Below are 21019 nucleotides of genomic sequence, written 5' to 3'. Positions count from 1 at the left end.
TAATTAAAAATGTACTTTAATATTTAATGGTAATCATTTTGAATAAATCAAGTGATTAAAAACAAATTTGTATGTTTTTATACTTACCATCCATTGATGACGCCTTCTATGTTAAGCATAGGCACAATTTTAAACACGTAAGTCTCCCGTGCCTTTTTGGCGGTAAGAGTGTTTCCACAAAGATACTCAATTACACCATCAATAACCCAAGATGAACTAGTCTCGCCGGGATGCACACGAGATGTCAAGTATATAATATGTCGATCCTGCACATAAAATATATTGTTACAGTGTATAGCTATAATATAAATATATAAATATTTCAATGAATCAATAAAACTTATAAATAAGACCAATTTTAACAATGCTACAAAGTAATATGTTATTTTATGTACAAATAATAATTAATATATAAGTTGAATTAGTGAAATAAATTTGATTTTATATTAATATAAATGTATTTCACTCTGTTATAATAACTTAATATTACAAGTAATTCACTCATATACTTTATTAATTAGGTTAAAAAATTAAACAGACATACAGTAAGTAATTAACATTTGATTATAATTTTTCATTAGAATATTTATTTTCTAAATACCATTTTGAATTTTCTAATATTATCATATCATAGTTATCTAATGATTAACTCAACTTATACATTTGCATCGATTTTTATTATTAAGTAAGCTTATTTTAAATTTTTTTAAATAGAATTTTTGAGTTATTTCTTCTGAGATATTATTATAAATATATTTTATAATAATTCATCTCAAATAAAACATTTAGTTCATTTAAACATGACTACCATAACTAAAAATGTATTTTTTTTTAGAAAAATCTAATTCAAGTTCAAAACAAATCTTAAATATTATCCACAAATTATGAAATATTATATAGTCATAATCCAAATATTGCAGCTTTCTACTTTCAAAAAATTACACAAAACAAGTTTATGCTTTACGTAAAAATGCCGCAAATAAAAAAAAATATTGATTTCTATGATTAGTTAAATAAATTAAAAATGTTATACTATCATAAAGTAAAATATGGCTCTTTTGGTTTTTAAATTAACTATGATAATTGAAAAATTCAATATCGATACATTTTTTTGGTATTCAAATGAAAGTTATCTTTTATATGACATTATTGAATTAGATAGAGCTCGTTTTAAATTACCCAAAGGCAATAATATTAAAAAATATATTAAAATGTTATAGTGGTCTACTTCTATGTAATAAAATTACTTTAATTTTTTTTTCGATGGTGTCAACAGAGGTAATTGTAATAATTGGCACTTCGTTATTATTCAATGATCTACATAAACAGTTCGCACGAAATAATGTAGTGGTTAGATCAACAGAATTTTTCCATTTGAAGCATTTATACTGAAAAATATAACATAAAACCATATTTAAAATTAAAATTAACAAGAAAGATTCATGCATGATTGTGAAGAAAGTTATCATAATATTACTCGGGTTTCCTATTTTTTTTTTTTTTATCTTTTTAAAAAGTATAATTACAATCTATACATTTGTTTGTAAAATAAATAATTTTTATATAAGTTTAAATAATGAGAAATTGTAAAATGAGAAGATATTCACTAGTACCACCTGATGAATCAAATAAGCAGGTCTCAATTTTTTTTACACGAGTAGAGTCGATTTATTAGTAGAATTTTATGATAGAATAGCTTTGAGTAGAATGAAAGGAAGTAAGATTTAATAAATGTATCAAACTTTAAACCTAATTATTTGACTGCAGAAGTTTATGGAATTATATTATTTTTAAATGAGGCCAAATTTAGATCATATTTAGGCGATTTCATTTTTATTTGAATCTGAGTTTGAAAAATATTTTTTTTTTTTACACAACTGACATTATGTTTTTTTCATAACAAAATTAGCTCAATAAAAAATATTTTATAATTCATATTTTTTTTTTTTTTTTTTTTTTAACTGCATACAAAGTTCTATATAATTTAGTATGATTTGTACTGATTCATATGATTTTTATTCACTCTTAAGCACTTAATTTTTAAGATAAAAACACTATAAGTCAAAATGATTAAAAAAAATAATGTAATTCAATATGTAATCAAAAAAGAGGAAAGGAAATAATTTTAAAAAAAAATTGTTTACTACAAATATGCAAAAAATTATATGTTAGAATATTGTATTCTTCAAAAACAAATGTAATGCATAATCTTAAGTATTTTATAAAGTACAAAAACCAGATTTAAATAAAATTCTATCCAGCTATAGTATATTTAAATGTTAAATTTCACGATCATACTCTATACAAGGTTGTTAATTATAGAGAAGTTAAATCTAGTATCTTATACTATATTATGATCAAATATAAATTCATAACAAAGATATAAACATATGTATCTACTTGCCATACATTAAAATGATTTTAATTAATAGTATTTAAATTTTAAATTTTATATTATGATCGATTTTATTATCCAAAAATAAGTTACACATACCTAATGCTCAAAGTGAAATTAAATAATATGTAATATAATTGTGTCATACTTCACATGTAATATAGTGTTTGTAATTTTGGTCAATCAACAATTAATTTTAATGATTACCGAATATAAAATAGATTTTTGAGGTATTTAAATTATAATTAATAGTTAATTGAACATATTTACCAATAACTTTGAATATGTATACGGATAAACGTATGCTATGTAACATATGTCTTGGTCGTATGGGAATTGAATTGAAAAAGTAGCGGTCATGTAAGAGCCATGAGTCTTATTGCAGTTCTTATAACAATTCCGGTAATAACAAATGTCCATTCCAGTGCGAGTCCAACCTTTTTTTGACTCGATATAGTTCTTTACCGAAAACATGATCGGCTGCATGCCACTTTTGTATTGAGAGCTATGTTTCTCCATATTAACTATATTAAATACGTATGGCTTAAGTGCTTCCATATTGGATACCTGTATGAAAGAAAATATTATAATCAAATCGGCTGATAAAATAAATAAAGTAAATAAATACTCCAAAATTAAATTATCTAATTAGATATTACTAAATTTTAAAATTAATCAATTCAATAAAATAATTTACTTTATTTAAATTGTATGCTTTAAAAGACTGCTAGTAGCTATCAACGTGACTACGCAAGTAACAAAATTTATAAATCAGACTAAATATGAAAATTATATTATTGTATTTCATTAAAAATAGAGCAAATATGATATTTATACAACATTATTGGAATATGTGAATTAAACAATATTTTTAATTCATTAAAAATAGTATCTTTTACTTAAATCTATAAAAAAGTATTTAAAATTAAATGGACATAGTTGATAGTCATAATTTAAAAGCTTTTTTTGAAAAATCATATACTTTATATGTCCATTAAAATAAATGATTACATCATAGCTATAACGTTAATTCAAAAATGTTGTATTGGCGTTTATTTCATTAAACAAAATATAAAACTTAGTAATATTTAAGTAAGTTAGTATGAATACCACTCAAGGTATGTTTTTCAATTTAATACTTATTAAATCAATTATAATTTACAATATATTTTATGTTTTAAAAATGTAGTAAAAGTTTTTTTTTCTTAAAGTAGGTACACGTTTAATAAGAATTAAAAACGAATTTAAATCATTTTTCTTTATTTCAGACTTGCTGAGTAAAAAAGGAAGTTTATTTGAAATAAATAGTAACATTACAAAGGAAATAGTGTAGGTATGATAATAAAGTCAAGAACTTATAATAGGAGGTAAATAACTACAAAACTAATAAATTATAATGTTATAATATATACAAATTGAACTAAAATGTAAAATCGTACTTGAAAGTAAAACCATTGGCTATGCGACATTGAATTTACGTCAGAATTCAAAATCAAATCATACTCATTGGAACCAATCTGAATAAAAATGAAGTAATCAGGTAACAAAAATTATGATATTTTTTTCATCATAAAAGATACTCACCTTAACAGCTTTTCGAAGATTACCACATTCAAAACGGGACTCAAAATGTAAATAATCAAACCCTGATTTTTCGCCTAAATTTCGTTCATCGTAATTTGATAACCTAATTAACATTATTTTTAGTTATATCATATATTTTAATGATAAATAGTTTTTGATGTTTTATATTACTGTTGTGGAGAATTGCTAGTATCGTCATCGTTAACCTTTTCCAGTAGATAATCTAAATCGTATACAATCAAATCGCCCGAGTCTCGTCGTTTGATCACGCTACGCTCTAAGCACGATAACAATTTGTTTCTGATAAAATTACAATTTATGTCATAAATTAATAAGTTAAAGTACATTTTTAAATAAATAGTATTGATGGTATTCTTTTTGAAATAATATGTTTTATCAGTTTTGTATAAAAATACACATTATTTTCACATATTTAAAAATTAAACAAAGTGTCCCTGAAAATTATATTTATATTACAAGACCTAACTATATTCAAATTTTATTTAAAAAAAAGAACATATTAAGTTATTAATAAATAAGGTTATATTTGTTAAATAATATATATATTATCTAATATAAATGGAAGTATTGAAAAAATTGATTTAAAAGATAAAACTATATAAAATTAATTATTGTTACATTTTTCTTTTATTTACATAATAATTATATGAATTTTTATTGTAAGCTAAGTATTTATTGAACTTATGAAAAGCGATTAAATCAAATACTTATCATGGTAAACATTTATCCAATGGCGACCATTTAAAACTATTTAATGATATATATTTTGTTTGTGTGGAGAGTACATTATTTAAGACTATTGATTAGTGACCTTCAAAGTTAAATTTTTTTTGAATATATAGATACGTAATAAGTACTATGAGAATTTTAATTTATAATTTAAAATTAAAATAATCAAATAACATGTTTGTAATTATTTTTGCGTTAGAAATCTGATAAAAATAAATTATACTTTAATATCCTAGTTTTAGTCGTATTAAAATGATTGAAACTCAGTAAAAAACAATTGCAGAAATGAACTCATGATTAACAAAAAATAATTAACATAGGCACTAAATGGTTTTGACGTACATTTTGTTTTAACTAATTATTACAATATGGTCTTTACCGGGAAACGTGTACATCGCTATTGTACAAGGACTCCAGAGGTTGATCATCATTATTGAATCCTATCCAATCAGGATAAGCGACTTTAACGAAGGGAGAAACGCTGTTGACACGTTTTGCTATATTCAAATATGCAGCCTTGTGTGTTTGACATGTCCGCAAGTTTGCCATCAATCCAATTTCATTTTTCTGATAAATACAAATAAATTGTTAATTTTATATGTTTTTCTAGTATACTATATATCTAATAAAAAAACAGTTGTTATTATGGAAACTCGATAATAATATATATACCATACAAACTGTGCTTATTTAGATTAAAATTCCAACAACCATAATTAACTTACGTCCGTATTCAAATGATGGTCAGTTAGTAGTGATGTATTATTTCTACTGAAATAAAAAATATAGCATGACTTTATTTCATAATATCTATTTATGGTTAATATAATATTTTTGACGTATGTCAAAGAACATTATAAATACTTCAAATAAAGGCTTTATAGGTTTATTCACCAGATTATAACCTTTATCGTATTTGAAATTAAATTAAACCAATAGAAACAACTCAATCTAAATTTAATAATTAATTTAAGAATAACGTTGGTTTTTTTTCTTAGTATACGTTAATACTTTTATTTTCAAGTTGTAACTAAATTATCCGATTACATTTGACTATTAAATGATTTAATTTAACTATTCAATACTATTTTATAATTTCTACATGGTTATTATGTCCATTCTACATTTAACTTACTTTAAACATTTATTTGACTTAATTTTGTTAGCTGAATTAGATTTTTGCGTTTCGCTGTTGAATTCTGTAAATAAACGTCCATATCTGCAAAATATAATTAATTTGTTAAGTAAAAGAATAAAAATTTATTTTTAAATCGATTTAAATGATAATAATACTTGATAATTTATTTTTATAACATTAATTAATAACACAGATATATACTAATAGAATAATTTATAATAGTTATTGTACAAAATTTATTCGAACGGCGCATTAAGTATGCAATTTAGGTACATTATATAATATAAAAATATTACTTATCACATCTTGTCATTTAATTTTAATCGTAAATAATTCTAATGAGTGAATATAATGAATTAGGTTCTTACGTTAATATGAGGTCGTCGCGATCTTTCCAGTAATTAAAAGGAATTTCGAATTTCACCGATTCAGGTTTTCGAATGATTAAAGGATCCATTAAATTTTGAGCTACAGCTATTTCAATGTCATCTATATCACTATCGTCACTGTCACAGCCTGCATATTTATCTGAATCTATATTTGCAAATAAATTTATACCAGATAAATAAAAAAATTGTATATTAAACAACATACAATTATTACAATCATGCTGTTAACTACAATTTTATTTATGTAAAAGTTTAATTACAAATTAATTAAGTTTTTTTTATAAAAAATACAGTTATAAAACTGTTTTAGTACTTATATCCTATAAATTATTTATAAATATATATATTTGAATACTGATTGAGTAAAAAGCACTTATATGATCTACATATAAAAACTAATTACAATTTATACTAAAATATACTAAGGATTTTTTTTTAAATTAAAACGAATGTTGAAAAAATAATATACTATTCATTTTTTTTAATTTTTTTTTTTTTTTTTAATGCAATACTTAAAATGAATACTGATTCAATACGTTTAAAATTGATAAGTGCATACAAATTTAAATACATATATTCCAAAAAAATTAAAATAATTATCTTCGCGTAACATTTTATTATTTTAATATATCTCAAATTTAAAATACAAAATTTTAAGTATCATTAATATTAAAACTGTTGTTTGTCTATTTTAAAATTTAAATATTTAAGTGGTTCTGAAAAAAAAAATTATATGAAATAATATTGTTGCCAAATCTTTATGTGGTGTGTTGAAAACATCTCTAAAATAAATTGAACAAACTAACTACCTAATCAAACTTTATCTATACGCCACTAGAAATATATTAAATTAAATATCAATAATTAATATATTTATTAATATATTTAATATAATTACAATTTATTCATCTTGGTGAAATTAATTAAGCAAAACTTTATTTTAAATCAACTGATTATAGTATCTATAATATTTAACTTACCATTATCGTTGAGGTTTATATCTCCTAAACCAAAGACAAGTGCCGATTGGGTTGAACTTAAAGGTAAGAGTAATAGTTTTTCTTGACAAACATTTATAACAGTACACAATTTTGACATGGTAGAATTATAAACCTGGTCTTCCGGGCAGCGAATGCTGAATTGGTACAACACATTAAATTTGTTAGACTTTCTCAGTGCTGTCCGTCCATTATCTAAGTATCAATAAATAAAATAAAGTATACCTAACCTATGTTTGATAAATATGTTTAAATTTAAATATTAAACGTACTTGTATTTGAAATGTGAACCAACACATCTAATGCGGATGAAAATATTTTAGGGTGAGATTTATTCGTAGTGTATAATTTTGTATTGAACACGTCCAAGGCGTATTGCATAAGTCCAGCACGTATAACTCTATCACAATTTTCTTCAGTAACTTAAAACGTATATTTAATTATGAGTAAACATTAAAACAAACACTAATTATTAATACCTTTTTTTGTAATGTTTGCTAAAATTACAAGAATCACATATTGCTTGTTTTTAATTAAATATTTATGATTTTCTCTTAGCAGTTTTTCTAAGGTTAACAAAAAACTATCTTTGAGAAGCACACCAACAATAGTTTCTGAAAATCCAATTTGAATATTAATAGTTCTAATAATATCAAACATTAATTATTTAAAAAAAAAATCACATACCATTTCTTGTAATTGTTCTAAAACATTTTAATAACGGGGAGATAAATTTAATATTTTTGATGTTATTTTTTAAATTTTGATGAAACATTTTTGCTGCATTCAACATTTCAGCATGTTTTGAAAATTTGCTATCTTAAAACAAAAAAAACATTAAGAAGATATCAAATTTATCTTGATTTTGATTTTATTTATTACCTTTTTGTGAAAGTTGTCCTAAAATAAACACTAATTCATTAAGAAGTACATCAGGTGATCCTACAGACTTTGATTGCAAATCCATTATTGACTTAATAAATATTTTTGTTGCTTCTAATTCTACCAGTTGTTTCAAAAATGACTTTCTAGTTTGACCTGTACACATTTAATTGCATTATAAATTCTTTAAATAACTTTACTAGATGCATGATTTTTAATTTCTATGTGTTTACCGGATTTTGGTGCGATACAAGCATGTATTACAGCTGCTAAATTTGTACATGTAGATTTATCTCTAGTTTTCTGGAATATTAAATTAAGTAGTAAATGAAATTGCAATATTGCAACATACTTTAAAAATTGCATATTTCAATATCAATACTTTAAAAATTAACCGGTTTAAAACCATATAAAAATTGTATTTAAAATATACAAAGAGACTAATAAACTTATTCCAGTAATAAAGTATAAATATATAGTATATTTTATTGATTAAATATCCAAATTAAAAATTGATATTTTCCAATTAGATAATGTCATTTTTACTCACAAAAAATGTAAATTTTAGTTAATCATGCTCACAATATTATTAATTTCCTTTTTTTCAAAACATTTTATCCTAGCTGAAGTTCAATATTCAACATCCAAATTTTATTTACAAAAGAACAAAAGTATTCAACTAAATTTTAAAACATCATTTTTCTAATAAAGATTTTTAATTAAATGCTGAGGCTATTCTACTTTCCTATTATATGAAAGTATTCAACTGCCATATTCATACTTAAACAAAATAAAAATCACTTAATCCGCTACAATTAAATTTAATTACAGCTCATAAACTTTTTCACCAAAACCAATAATTAATGTAAGATTACTCAAGGTGTAGTTAAAATTCTTATTTTATTTATGATTTTTATATCTGACCACTTTTACTCTTATTGATAACTTAGGCGACAATAAATCTAAAATTAAGCTACAACTAAGTAAAACATTTTTGTATTAAATCATTCCATACAAAATGATCAAACCACCTAGAATCTAATCTATAATGTAGCTAAAACATATTAAAAATATTTAAAATCACATTAATCCTCTAATTATAAGATTTGATTTAATACCAATATATTGAGTAATCCTAAAAAAAAAAAAAAAATAATAATTATAAGGCGTTGATATGATAACTTAATTACTTAACTATACATTATAACCTTTTTTTATGTATTAAATAATTATGGTAATATACAATGTTTTCAAATTACATATGTATTCAATAGATATTCTAAATTTATACTTGTATCAAAGTTCATACTATGAGAGAATTACATTTATAAATTTTTTGATAAATTTATAAATATATTGTACAATACAATTTTAAATTTAATTACTTTCAGAAAATATTCTTAAATAAAAAACTACTATTAAGACTCTGACAATAAAAATAGCCCTTTCTACGTATTTTTGAAAAATATGTTGTTTTTTTTAATTCTAAACAATTTGACTTATTTCATTCTTTAAAACCCAACATTTATTTCTTTTAAGATGAATATAATAAATATACTGAATTCAAAATTTTTTTTTAGCTTAACTGCAAAAATTTAAAAACTATTTAAATAATAATTGTTTTATTATTTTACTAATAATTAGTACATTTGATAATATTATTGAACTTATCATTTTACTTAAATATTTCAAACCAAAAATCTTAAATTTGACATTTTTCCAAACTTTTTAAATCAGATTCAAGTTTTAACTTACTGGAGTAAAGCCAACGTTTAACAGTCAAAGAAAACCAATTGAATCTTATGGTTATTATGTATCCAAGTTGTTCGTCACAGGAAAACTATTAATTATAATGTCTGAGTCGTTACAAAATTACTTAATACATTATTATTGCTTATGTAAAATAGATTTATTTAAATTGAAGATAGACTATTTTAGTGTTAAGTTATTCTGAACATTTCTTATAATTAAGACTTAAATTTTGTATCAAGCTATTTTTAATAAAAACGAAATTAATTAATGAAGCTAAATTATTATTTTGATTAAAACTGACAAATATTATATGTTTAGCTATAGATTTATTTTTTTTATAAAAATTTTTTTCTTTTGAAGTGACGTAATACTAAAAGTAGAATTATATTACAAGATGCCAAAAACACTCTTTACTCTATATTATTTCACTAGAAGTTCATTAAAAATAGATACAGTGTAACTGTAGTTATAATTTCCTGGTTTTGTTGCTCAGATTTACGGTAGTACGCAAGAACTTTTCATTTTTGGTAGTTTACGCATGCATAAGGTCATCTGTCGTTATGCTTCAAAATTGATTGGTCGATATTTTTGTTATTGTATCGTGTGAATTGTGAACGTATACTAATACTACCGTAATCGATATAACACAAAATATAAGCCTATCATAAAATGTTATTAGTATTTTTTTTTTATAAAATAATTTTATTTCAAGTAAACACATTAGATTTTAAAATGTTATATATTAATATAGATAATAAGATTACTATACGTCTATACCTACGTAGGTATGAAGTACCTCAAACAGTCCCTTCTATTCGAGTTAAATACCTCTAATTATAGGCGCGTATTGTAATTATAAACACTATTTTTCGATTTAAAACTAGGAGTAATAATATCGTGTTATTATTATATTCGTTTACTAAATGTCATTATACACAGCACACGGTAGTGTATTTCGCATCCTTAATGTAAACATCACATGTAACAGGTTTACTTATCGTCAACATATAACATCTATTACATGTGATATATATATATATTTATATACATATATATATTTATATTTATGTGATGTGATATGATATGATATACGTGTTTATGTGAGTGTTAAATTAACCTATACACAAGGCACGCACAAATTATGCGTTTCCGCGCGTGTATAAACCGACATGACGTGATGCCGTCCCATTACGGATATATTTGATTCTCAAAACCAAAATGTAATTTTAGTTCATTAAGAACAGTGAAACATTTTCTTCAACCTATAACTGAATGCCGTCAAAAGGCCCATTTGGCCACTGACACGAAAATCGATTCCCATGTAATATACCTTTACTGTAGTATACAAAACACAAATAAAATTGAATAACGTGAACAATGAAAGTTGTAGCGCATAATTAAAGAGTAAATATAGTTTAATGTTATATTGGTTGTAAAACAAAATTAAATCAATCCAAGTATTATATATCCAATAGTTAACATTTAACATTGTTTAATTAAACTGGCAGGTTTAATTAAACTATGTAGTAACCCGAGATTAAAATAATTTTCTAAAGAATAAATTAACGAGTTATCTTTTCCTTGATAAGTTTTTAGGTTATGTAAGCTCAACGAAACAAGAGTTTATTTTTATCTTAACTCAATAATAAATTATGTTTTAAATATACATATGTTAAAATTTAAATAATCATAATTACGTTTGAATAAGTCTTAAAATGATTCTAGTAAAATTATGCATAATAGATACTGTGTTATTTTATTTCATATTTATATTTCAAATTTTCAATGAATAATAAACGTAAATTTGTCTATATGTTTCTTATAAGCATATAAGTTTTATACTTAAGAATAATTTTGATATTTAAATAAACAACTTGATAATAATCAAATTATAGTTTGTTTGTTTTTTTTTATTTTTGAATACATTTTTATGATTATTTTATTCCATGTACTTAATTTTAAAATATGAAAAATTAATGAAAATAAAAATAAAAATAAAAATTACAAATTTATTAATTTTAGAATCAAAAGCTTTTATAATTTTGTATTTTCTTATAGAAAAAAAATGAACAACTTTATAACTATAAATTGAATACAAAATTTAATCACTATTTTGATTTTTTCTAATATTAAGGAAATTTATTTTAGAAGCTCACCCTACTATTGGAATATACAACAAAATTATTATTTATATGAAATACTATTATTTAGGTACTATGATGAAAATATATTTTACCCATTATATTACGACTTTAATTCCAAAACTGTTGAAAATGTATAATATATTATTTTGTACTACTGAACAATATATCAGGTAATTTAATGATTTTACATAATAGTCGAACACAGAGACATATTTTAGGTGATATGTAAAGCCGCAAAATATTCAGATAGTAAACAAATAAATGTTTGTATGTTTTCATTATTTTATGCATATATTAATATTAATAGAACACCCTTAACCTTTGCGTGCGAAAAATAACGCAGTCTGTGCTAAATCAAATGACAGTTAATGTATAATGCAACTGTTTAAAAGTACATGTGAAATATACGACCGAGACGCGTGCCAGGCAATATAGTTTTTTTTCCCGCAAACTATACACGCGTACTTTTATAATACGACCGTCAAAAATCCGAAACGTTATCAAAATAGAATAAGTACTATATTTTTTTTTCTTTATTATTATTTTTACTACCACCCTGGGTGAAAAAAATTTTGTACGGTCTTTGAAGCGTCGTATTTGCTTTTTTCAATTTTTTTTTTTTTATTATTATAATTCTTTTTCATGCCCAGCCAATCACGTAGTAATTTACCATACGAAAAACGTTTTAAATTTGACCAAGGCTGTTCCGTTTTGGCGGATTTAGTTAGATTTCCTGTGTGATGACTGTTCCGCGTAATATGTTATGAGAATGGACGTGAATATATTTAATTTTAATAGTGTTCGTCCTTCTGCTTATCGCTGCAGAGACGCCACTAAAAATATACAGTTATTATTTACTTGTTCGTGGTCCACTCACACTTCCTTACCACGGAGCTAAGACATTTCGAAATACGCGGGTGTTTTAATAATTGTCACTAAAAGCCTCGGGCAATCAAACACAGACTTGCGTATGTGTGTTTGTGTGGTCTCGAGCCAATAGTCGTGTCATTTAATTAGCGCGTTGTATAAAAAAAAATAAAAACGTACCTATTTGATGTACGTTTGTTTTGTGTATAATTTGCACCGGAAAAACACGAACGGTTATCATAATGCCTAACATTGATCTAACCGTTTACATAATATTAACGGAATGGAAACGAAATCTCTCACTTAACATCATAATATTATGTTTTTCGAAAAGTACAATGTCCTGTATTAAATCGGAATTTATTATAATCTACAATATCGGCGAAACATGCATATATTATGATCACATTTACTACACTTGTGCATTGCTAATGTAATCTATTAACATTAAATGTTGTTGAAAGATTAACAATCGATTCGATGTTTGGTTCGATGTTTTACTGATGTTGTCAGAAAATTGATAAATTATTTTAAAAACAAAAATTTGCGCGTATAAAAAGTGAAAAATATCAAGCACTCAAACGGTATTTTAAATTTCGTTTAACAATTTCTCGTAAAATGGATTGTTTATTGAGAAAAGTTACTCGGTGTATAGTGTGTATAATTATTAATTATGCGTAAATAATAATACAATATATAATTATATTATGTTGGATAATATACTTTTATAGTTATGATTTTATTTTGTTTATAAGATGGATAACATAATTGGATATATTATATACAATACTATATTGATATATGAAATAAATTTAGAATGATTAGATAAATGTTTAACTCCATGATACAAAATTATATTCCTACTTAATAAGTAGTAGACTAATATTTCATCAGAAATATATAATTATTGCCGTTTTTGCATAACGCGAATAGTTAATTTAAGTATGAGTTAATAATAAAAAAAATATGACGTATATAAAATAACTAAATAATACATAAATATATATTAATAACTAGTAAACAACGTTTCAAATTAATTTAGCAGTATCATTATTTTATTTTTTACTGAACTCTATACAAATTAAATGTTATAATTAACTGAAATGATTACATTCTGAACATTAAAATTTAAATGTTTACAATATTTTGCTTTATTTACTAGATAATTACTTTCTAGGATAAAATTATAAAAACATTTCAAGTGTAAAATACTAAAATACTAAAATTAATTCAATTATTTTTCTTTTAAAAGATTGTAACGGTGTTTTTTTTTAAATACAGATATGTTGTTTCAACGTTTTAGTCGTAATAGAAAAACCCGTTGAACTATTTCCTACACATTTCTTAACTAAACTTAAAGTTAATACTAAATAAAAATAAGTATTTTAGAGTTTTAAATATTATAATAAATAAACTTTAGATTATTTATATTCGATTTTAAAGAAACATAAAAACGTATTATTTTAAAATTGCAATGCAAATACATTTTTTGTTTTTCAATTTACAGTACACTACATTTTTTTAAATGTTTCTTTTTAGAAATAAATAAGCTATATAATGGTTATGTTGTCTCATAGATATGATTAATATGAATAGATAAATATTACAGTAATTACAATAAAAAAAAAGAGATTTTAAAGAGAACTAAGTCATTTAAAATGACAATTTTAAAAATAAAACATTTAATTGGTCATTTACCATCGTTATACTGACATTTCAGAAATAATATTCATCACTGGCGGTTGGTTAAAAATATACAGGAAGTATAATTTTTAAAGGCCCGACTTTATAATTCATTGATAAAATATTAAATTCGTAAATTTCATCAACAATTTTACTACATTAAACTAAAAACAAAATGTAATTTTTGTCAAGAGGATTTATTTGAAAAGTTATTATTAAATTTTTGTCGGAGATAATATATTATTATTTGATGTTTATGTATTTTCGTGTACTTAAAAATTTTAATTAATTAGATATTTAATTTCACAAACAAATAAATTTGTATACCAAGTATGAAAAACGGCTACTATTGAATATTTTTCAAAAAGTAGAAAATACAACTATTTTTTCTAATAAAATTGTATATAATTGCATTATGCGCAGGTAAATATAAAATATAAATACATTTTATGAGTGTTTATCATTTACTAAATGAAAAATGTTAAATGTTTGTACATAAAATAATGCCAAAACAGATTTAAGACTAAAATACTTAAAAAAAAAAAATAAATAAATAAAAACTCGTATTTTTAGTAATTTTTTTCAGTAATTAATAATGTTCATACTTACTTCAAATAATTTCACGATATCCACCATTCGCTCTGATCTAGTTTTTCGAAGAATATTCAATGATTTAGCTTTGACATTTTTATCTAAAATGAAAAATATATTTATTCTTTCGGATATAATACACATCATTTTATTAAATACACATAAAATAGGTAAGTAAAATGATTGAAAAATAAAATAAATAAGAGCACCAACAAGTATAGTTTTATTTTCTACATACAAATAATATTTTTTTTATTATTTTTATAGTAATTTAATTAAAGTAATGTTCTTCATGTGTTTTTAAAAATCTCAAAAATATATAAGTATCATTTTTATATATCTAGTTATTTTTTTTTCAAATTATGACTATACATGCCAAAATCACAAAAATATGCTAATTATTTTGTTAAAATATTAAAAACATTTTCAATTATAATATCTAAGAGTTGAACATTTTATACATTATTCTTACAAAAATTCAAAAATATATGGATCAGTACATTTTTTTTAGCATTCAAAGTTTAAATTTTGAGAAAATTAAATTAAAATAACAATTTTTCTTGAATTAATTTAATTTATTTTTTTGCAAGTAAAAAAATATTAATTATAGTGTTATCAATATTCATCATTACATTTATTATTACGTTATTTCTATACATAATGAAATGTTTAAAATATTAGAATAATTGTATACTGTTTAAATTTTAAACCTATTTGTATAAGTTATATGCAATATTTTCAATTAAAATTAATTCAACCTCCTACTGTACTAAATAAATAAAAAGTATTTAGTTCATTTATTATAATTTACCTATCACAGTAAACTACACTGCAGAAATGAGTTGCTCAGTTATTTAAAATTGAATTACTTCTGCATTAAATATGATGGAATCCTTAAAAATAAAACCTTAAAAACTAATGTTAGGTATATAATATAATTTTTATTATTTTCGAATTGTTTTAAAAATGTTTACATCTGTTTGTTTAATACTTGCAAAGAAAAATTAATATGTAATAATATTTTATAAACACAAAAAAGTATTTACATTTTACCAGAACTAGTAAGTATTTTACATAAATTACTACTAAGTAATTAAAATATTGAAATAAATTTATTAAAAAAATTATCAAATAATTTTTTAGACATTTAATATTAACGTTTAGTCTTTAATGAATGTTAAGTTATGAATAAACGTTTAGGTACACTTTTGTTTTATGACATTCAAAATGGTAAAATTTGTTATAAACTATTGTATTAGATATTAACTATATAAATAATTATATAGTTTTATAAAATCAAATTGAAAATTAACTAATTTACTTTTTTTTAAATATAATAAACGTATTTATTTAAGCTATAACGTCAAATTATGGATAAAGATAAAATAATTATTATAATCCACTAGTCTTATACGATTTTTAGTCATTAAAAAGTAATAATAAAAATAAAAATAAATGGTTGTCAAATCACCAAAATGTAAATTACTATTGTTCTTATCGCACCATGAAAATAAATACAAATATAAATTCAACAAGTCCAAATTATATGGAATTCCATATCTAATTTTTATTGATTAATATAAATAAAATAATAGGTATATTGGATAGAAAAGGTACGCCACATATATTATGATTGATAAAACGACTATTTTTATATTAAGTTCGTTAAACTTTTGGACCATGCTGTTCATTATATTAAACAAAAATAGTTTATTATTGGATAATGTTTCTGTAAAACGTATAATATAATAGTATACAATATTATATCAATTATTAAAATTATAATTATCAATAATAATTTATTACGCATAGTATACATATGCCTGTATTGTTTTTATGGACCGGTAAAGCGGTTGATTATGGATGAACGGTCGATAAGGATAGAATTTTAAATGTTGATTCATACGATAATATCTGCATCTATTAAATATTAAGATAGAATATGGAGTAAAATAATAAAGGGTGGGAAATTTGAGATTTACCTACAATGCATCCCGTCCATGTGATGCAACATTCAAATGATCGAGCCCGCGACTATGTAAGCATAACGCATAATATTATGATGGACTTTTAAGTGCGAATATTAAAAAAGAAAATATGTTTACCAGTATTGTTGACTCGGCCGTTGATCTTGTGCGCTATTCTTCGTATTTTTTCCAAGTTTTCGGTCGTGTGAGCCGTGAGAGGCGCCAGCCGGTCTAGTAGCACGTCCAACACGTGATCGTCACCGGAGATCACCATGGTCTTGGAATTCTTTGATAATGAAAAAAAAACAATTTTTTAAAAAAATATAATATTGTGTTTTACGAGTAAATTGATAACGATTTAATTGTTTTGGGCTTGACGTCACGGTGTTAACAAGTCGCGAGGAGAATGAAATCAATGACAATGGGTGGCGTGGAAAAAATTTGGAAAACCGATAATGACGATGGAAAAAGACAACGAAACGTTATAATAATAACGAACAGACTTCGCAACAGCTTAAAGTTGAACGTGAAAATCGTGAATGACACCGACGATGATGGCGATAACGGCCGCGACACGACGGTTTGGCAAACGGCACGACCGATTCGGCCAGACTGCCAAAATAACGAGGTAGTGTTTGTTTGTAGGTATATAGGTACCATACACGATATAGTTGCGCGCGTGCGCCTGTATGTATACAGTATGATAAACCAAGCATGGTCATTCCCATTTTACCTTTAATCGTACCATTTACTCAAATTCTGATTTTCGAAATTCTTTGATAATTTATGCTACTTAAAAATATCCCTCTGATGGCGATGCCAACTTTTTTTTTTCAAATAAAAACCCTCTTTTTTTATTGCAATCGTTAAATATTCAATTTTTGTGAAAAATTAATATATAATCGAAATTTGAATCCTGGTCATTGAACTGTAAGTTCCGATAATTAATATAATCAATAAATATACTGCTTATAAATATAAGCAGTTAATAATTTTTAAAAACCATCGGAGCAAAATGGAGAATAAGCATACTTAGTGTATCACTCTGTATGATCATATATTCGTGTGCGTTTTCCTCGTGACGCCACGACGAGTCACGTGTATTTTACAGGGTCTGCTGCTCTTCACGTCGGCGGTTGTACTTAATAATAATAATAATAATAATAATAATAATGATAATAATAATATTGTTATTATTACGCGATTACAGTACTATACACTCGACTAGACCTGGGCCAAGTCCGTCCGGATAAGTTTATCACCGCGCGGCTGCTATAAATCGACGACTACGGCACCGACGATGACGGACGTTAGTCGGATTTTTTATTACTATTTTCATTATTAGTATTACTGTATTGTTGTTTTATGAGTTTTATTATTTTTCGTTTACAAATTGTGTACAGTTACACAGTTACAGTGAATAATATAATTGCTGTAAGTCAACACGTACGTATAATATTAGAAGCACATCTAAGTTTTATCGACTGGCGCGACACCCGCGGTTGTTATGACATTTTAGAAAATTAATTCCGCGTGTGATTTCGCACACATATTATGATATAGCTGTAATATTTTATTTTTATTTTTCACTACAACGTCAACAAAAACATTGTTAACATGTGAATCAGTATTTTCACAACAATAATTATCGATGGATTTGAACAACATGTGACATATTTAACGATAAAACAGTTTAAAAATAAAAATATAAAACATCTTAAATGTTTTCAATGAAAGTTATTTACTAAATTATGTTACAATATATTTTTCTATTCAAATAAAGATATTTTAAAATTACTAAAGTTAGTGTATATTAATATCATTAAATAAACTGTGTATTTTAATATAAATACAATGTATTAATGTACTATACATTTATTTCAGATAATTAGGTATTTGTTATGTTGAATACATATTGAATGTATGTTACATTTAACTATGAATATTTTACAAATTAAATGAGTACGAAAATAGTTTTAATGTCTATTTCTTTTTTACAGTCAATAACATATACACAGAAATAAATACACATAAATTTAATATTCTAAAAGTATATTCATCTAATCATCTGATTTGACCACGCTATGAACTATTGCTGACTGTCATATGACTAAACACATTTTGGTAAACTTGTATCTTATTAGATGTATAAAATACGAATAGACACAAAACTAAAAATAAGAGTATAAATGTCGTAAAAATTATAAAATTTTATAGTACTCATAGTTATAATTATTTCATTTTATCATGTCTTCAACAGCGTAACAATTCTTGGGACGAAATACAGTTAAACTTCATATAAAAACCCTATACATAAAAATATCTTGGTAAAACAAAGCTCACGTTAAATTTTAATTTCAAAATTTATGTTTTATATAAATTTTATTCAGTATGAAATTTGAATTCATAAATTAAAGAAAATTAATCTTACCTATAATTTTTATTTAAAATATACATGTTAATAGAATTAACATAGAAGTAACTACAAATATCATCACAGTAAAAATATACAATTAGCTGAATAATAACTGACTATAAAATATAAATCAATATTAATGAATAAATTATAATTGTTGTTCTCATTTTTTTTTTTTTTTTTTTTTTTTTTATTAGAAATTATTTAACTACAGTTTAATTTATACTTTACAGGACTAATTATTCATATAATAATTTTAACATTTAAATTATAAATTAATAAAATTCAAAATTATAATACTAAGTTATATATGTTTTAAAGTATCAGTATTTATTTTGTATATTATAATATTTATAATACAGTAAACAATTATATACTACAAAGAAGCATCACAGTGAAAATTGCACATCATAATGAAGGTAAAGCTATAAAGATACTCACTAGAATTACCCCCCATCTGACTTCTGATTTAAAAATTATCGTTTACTTGTATTCCCTCCTGTTTAAGATATCCTCTGATACAAAATTATCTGACGTTAGATATAATTAATTAATTTCTAATCTGGATCACAAATATTGTTTTTTATTATTATTGTTCTTTTAAAAATTACTAACGTTTATATGACAATTAATTTAGGAGGGTATAAGTCTATAGAAAACACTAATATTTAAATAAAATAATATACAAAGAAATTTGTGATAATGTTATAAATAATAATTCAATATAATATATGCAAATATTCATATAAATTTAACAATAATAAAAAAAATTATGTTTTATTATCAACAATTTAAGTAAGTATAAATATTTTAATAAATAGACCAGTATAAAACTTCATTTGAAACTTCCAATATTATACATATTAATGGAAGAATGACAAAAATACTGGCTAATTTTACCTTTCTCCAATTAATTTAGAAATATAAAACCAAACACAAAAAAATAAAATACTTTCCTGAAATTAAAAAAAGAGAAGAACTAGCCATCACTTGAGTAGAACTAGGCCACTTTCGTCTAACCTACTCCTAGGGTTTATTAGCAAAGAATCAGCGTCAGTTTACGAGATAATTGAAATTAAATACTTACGATAAAATATTGAGCATAAAGTAGTGATCAACTGTAACAAATTTACCGAAAACTACAAAATTCTCTAATCTCTTTCAAACACTAAATTCTTAATGAAGAGAATATTAAAAAAACTGTTTATTTTTCTATACTATAAGTCTAAATCATAAATTGCAAATATTTGAAACAATTTCTAAACATATTACTGTATAAGGACATATTTTGTATTCGTATACATTTTTAATTATTAAGTTAATTTAATCTAAAATCTTTTGAAGCTTTTTACCAAATATGAAAATAATAGACCATCATTGTAATAATAGTTGGTAATAAAACTGAATATAAAAGTAAAAAATTATGCCTATGTTGAATAATATTACAAAAAATATAATTTTTT

At 23.3% G+C, this 21019-nt stretch overlaps 1 protein-coding gene across 3 annotated transcripts in view; it reads right to left on the bottom strand.

Annotated features, from left to right (window-relative positions):
• The window catches only part of LOC112603458 (cytosolic carboxypeptidase 1-like), a 43589-nt gene that overhangs the window by 21521 nt on the left and 1049 nt on the right, over nt 1-21019 (bottom strand). Inside the window, exons 2-19 of one of the 3 annotated variants that reach the window (XM_025352016.1) lie at nt 17279-17426; nt 15192-15274; nt 8370-8439; nt 8137-8292; nt 7942-8073; nt 7734-7868; nt 7527-7676; nt 7237-7449; nt 6236-6401; nt 5865-5948; nt 5455-5500; nt 5109-5296; nt 4151-4279; nt 3980-4082; nt 3835-3912; nt 2666-2962; nt 1248-1388; nt 88-266 (exon numbers count right to left, since the gene is read on the bottom strand). In XM_025352016.1, the coding sequence (XP_025207801.1) occupies nt 88-266; nt 1248-1388; nt 2666-2962; nt 3835-3912; nt 3980-4082; nt 4151-4279; nt 5109-5296; nt 5455-5500; nt 5865-5948; nt 6236-6401; nt 7237-7449; nt 7527-7676; nt 7734-7868; nt 7942-8073; nt 8137-8292; nt 8370-8439; nt 15192-15274; nt 17279-17426 (2498 nt within the window). Of the gene's footprint in view, nt 1-87; nt 267-1247; nt 1389-2665; nt 2963-3834; nt 3913-3979; nt 4083-4150; nt 4280-5108; nt 5297-5454; nt 5501-5864; nt 5949-6235; nt 6402-7236; nt 7450-7526; nt 7677-7733; nt 7869-7941; nt 8074-8136; nt 8293-8369; nt 8440-15191; nt 15275-17278; nt 17427-21019 lie in introns of those variants that run through there. The other 2 variants (XM_025352025.1, XM_025352034.1) reach the window with 2 other exon arrangements.

This window comes from Melanaphis sacchari, unplaced genomic scaffold (assembly GCF_002803265.2).
Source record: "Melanaphis sacchari strain LSU unplaced genomic scaffold, SCAv2.0 Contig0_pilon_pilon, whole genome shotgun sequence".
Classification (NCBI taxonomy): domain Eukaryota; kingdom Metazoa; phylum Arthropoda; class Insecta; order Hemiptera; family Aphididae; genus Melanaphis; species Melanaphis sacchari.
The sequence above is the reverse complement of the archived record's forward strand: the minus strand, read 5'-3'. Positions and strand labels throughout refer to the sequence as shown.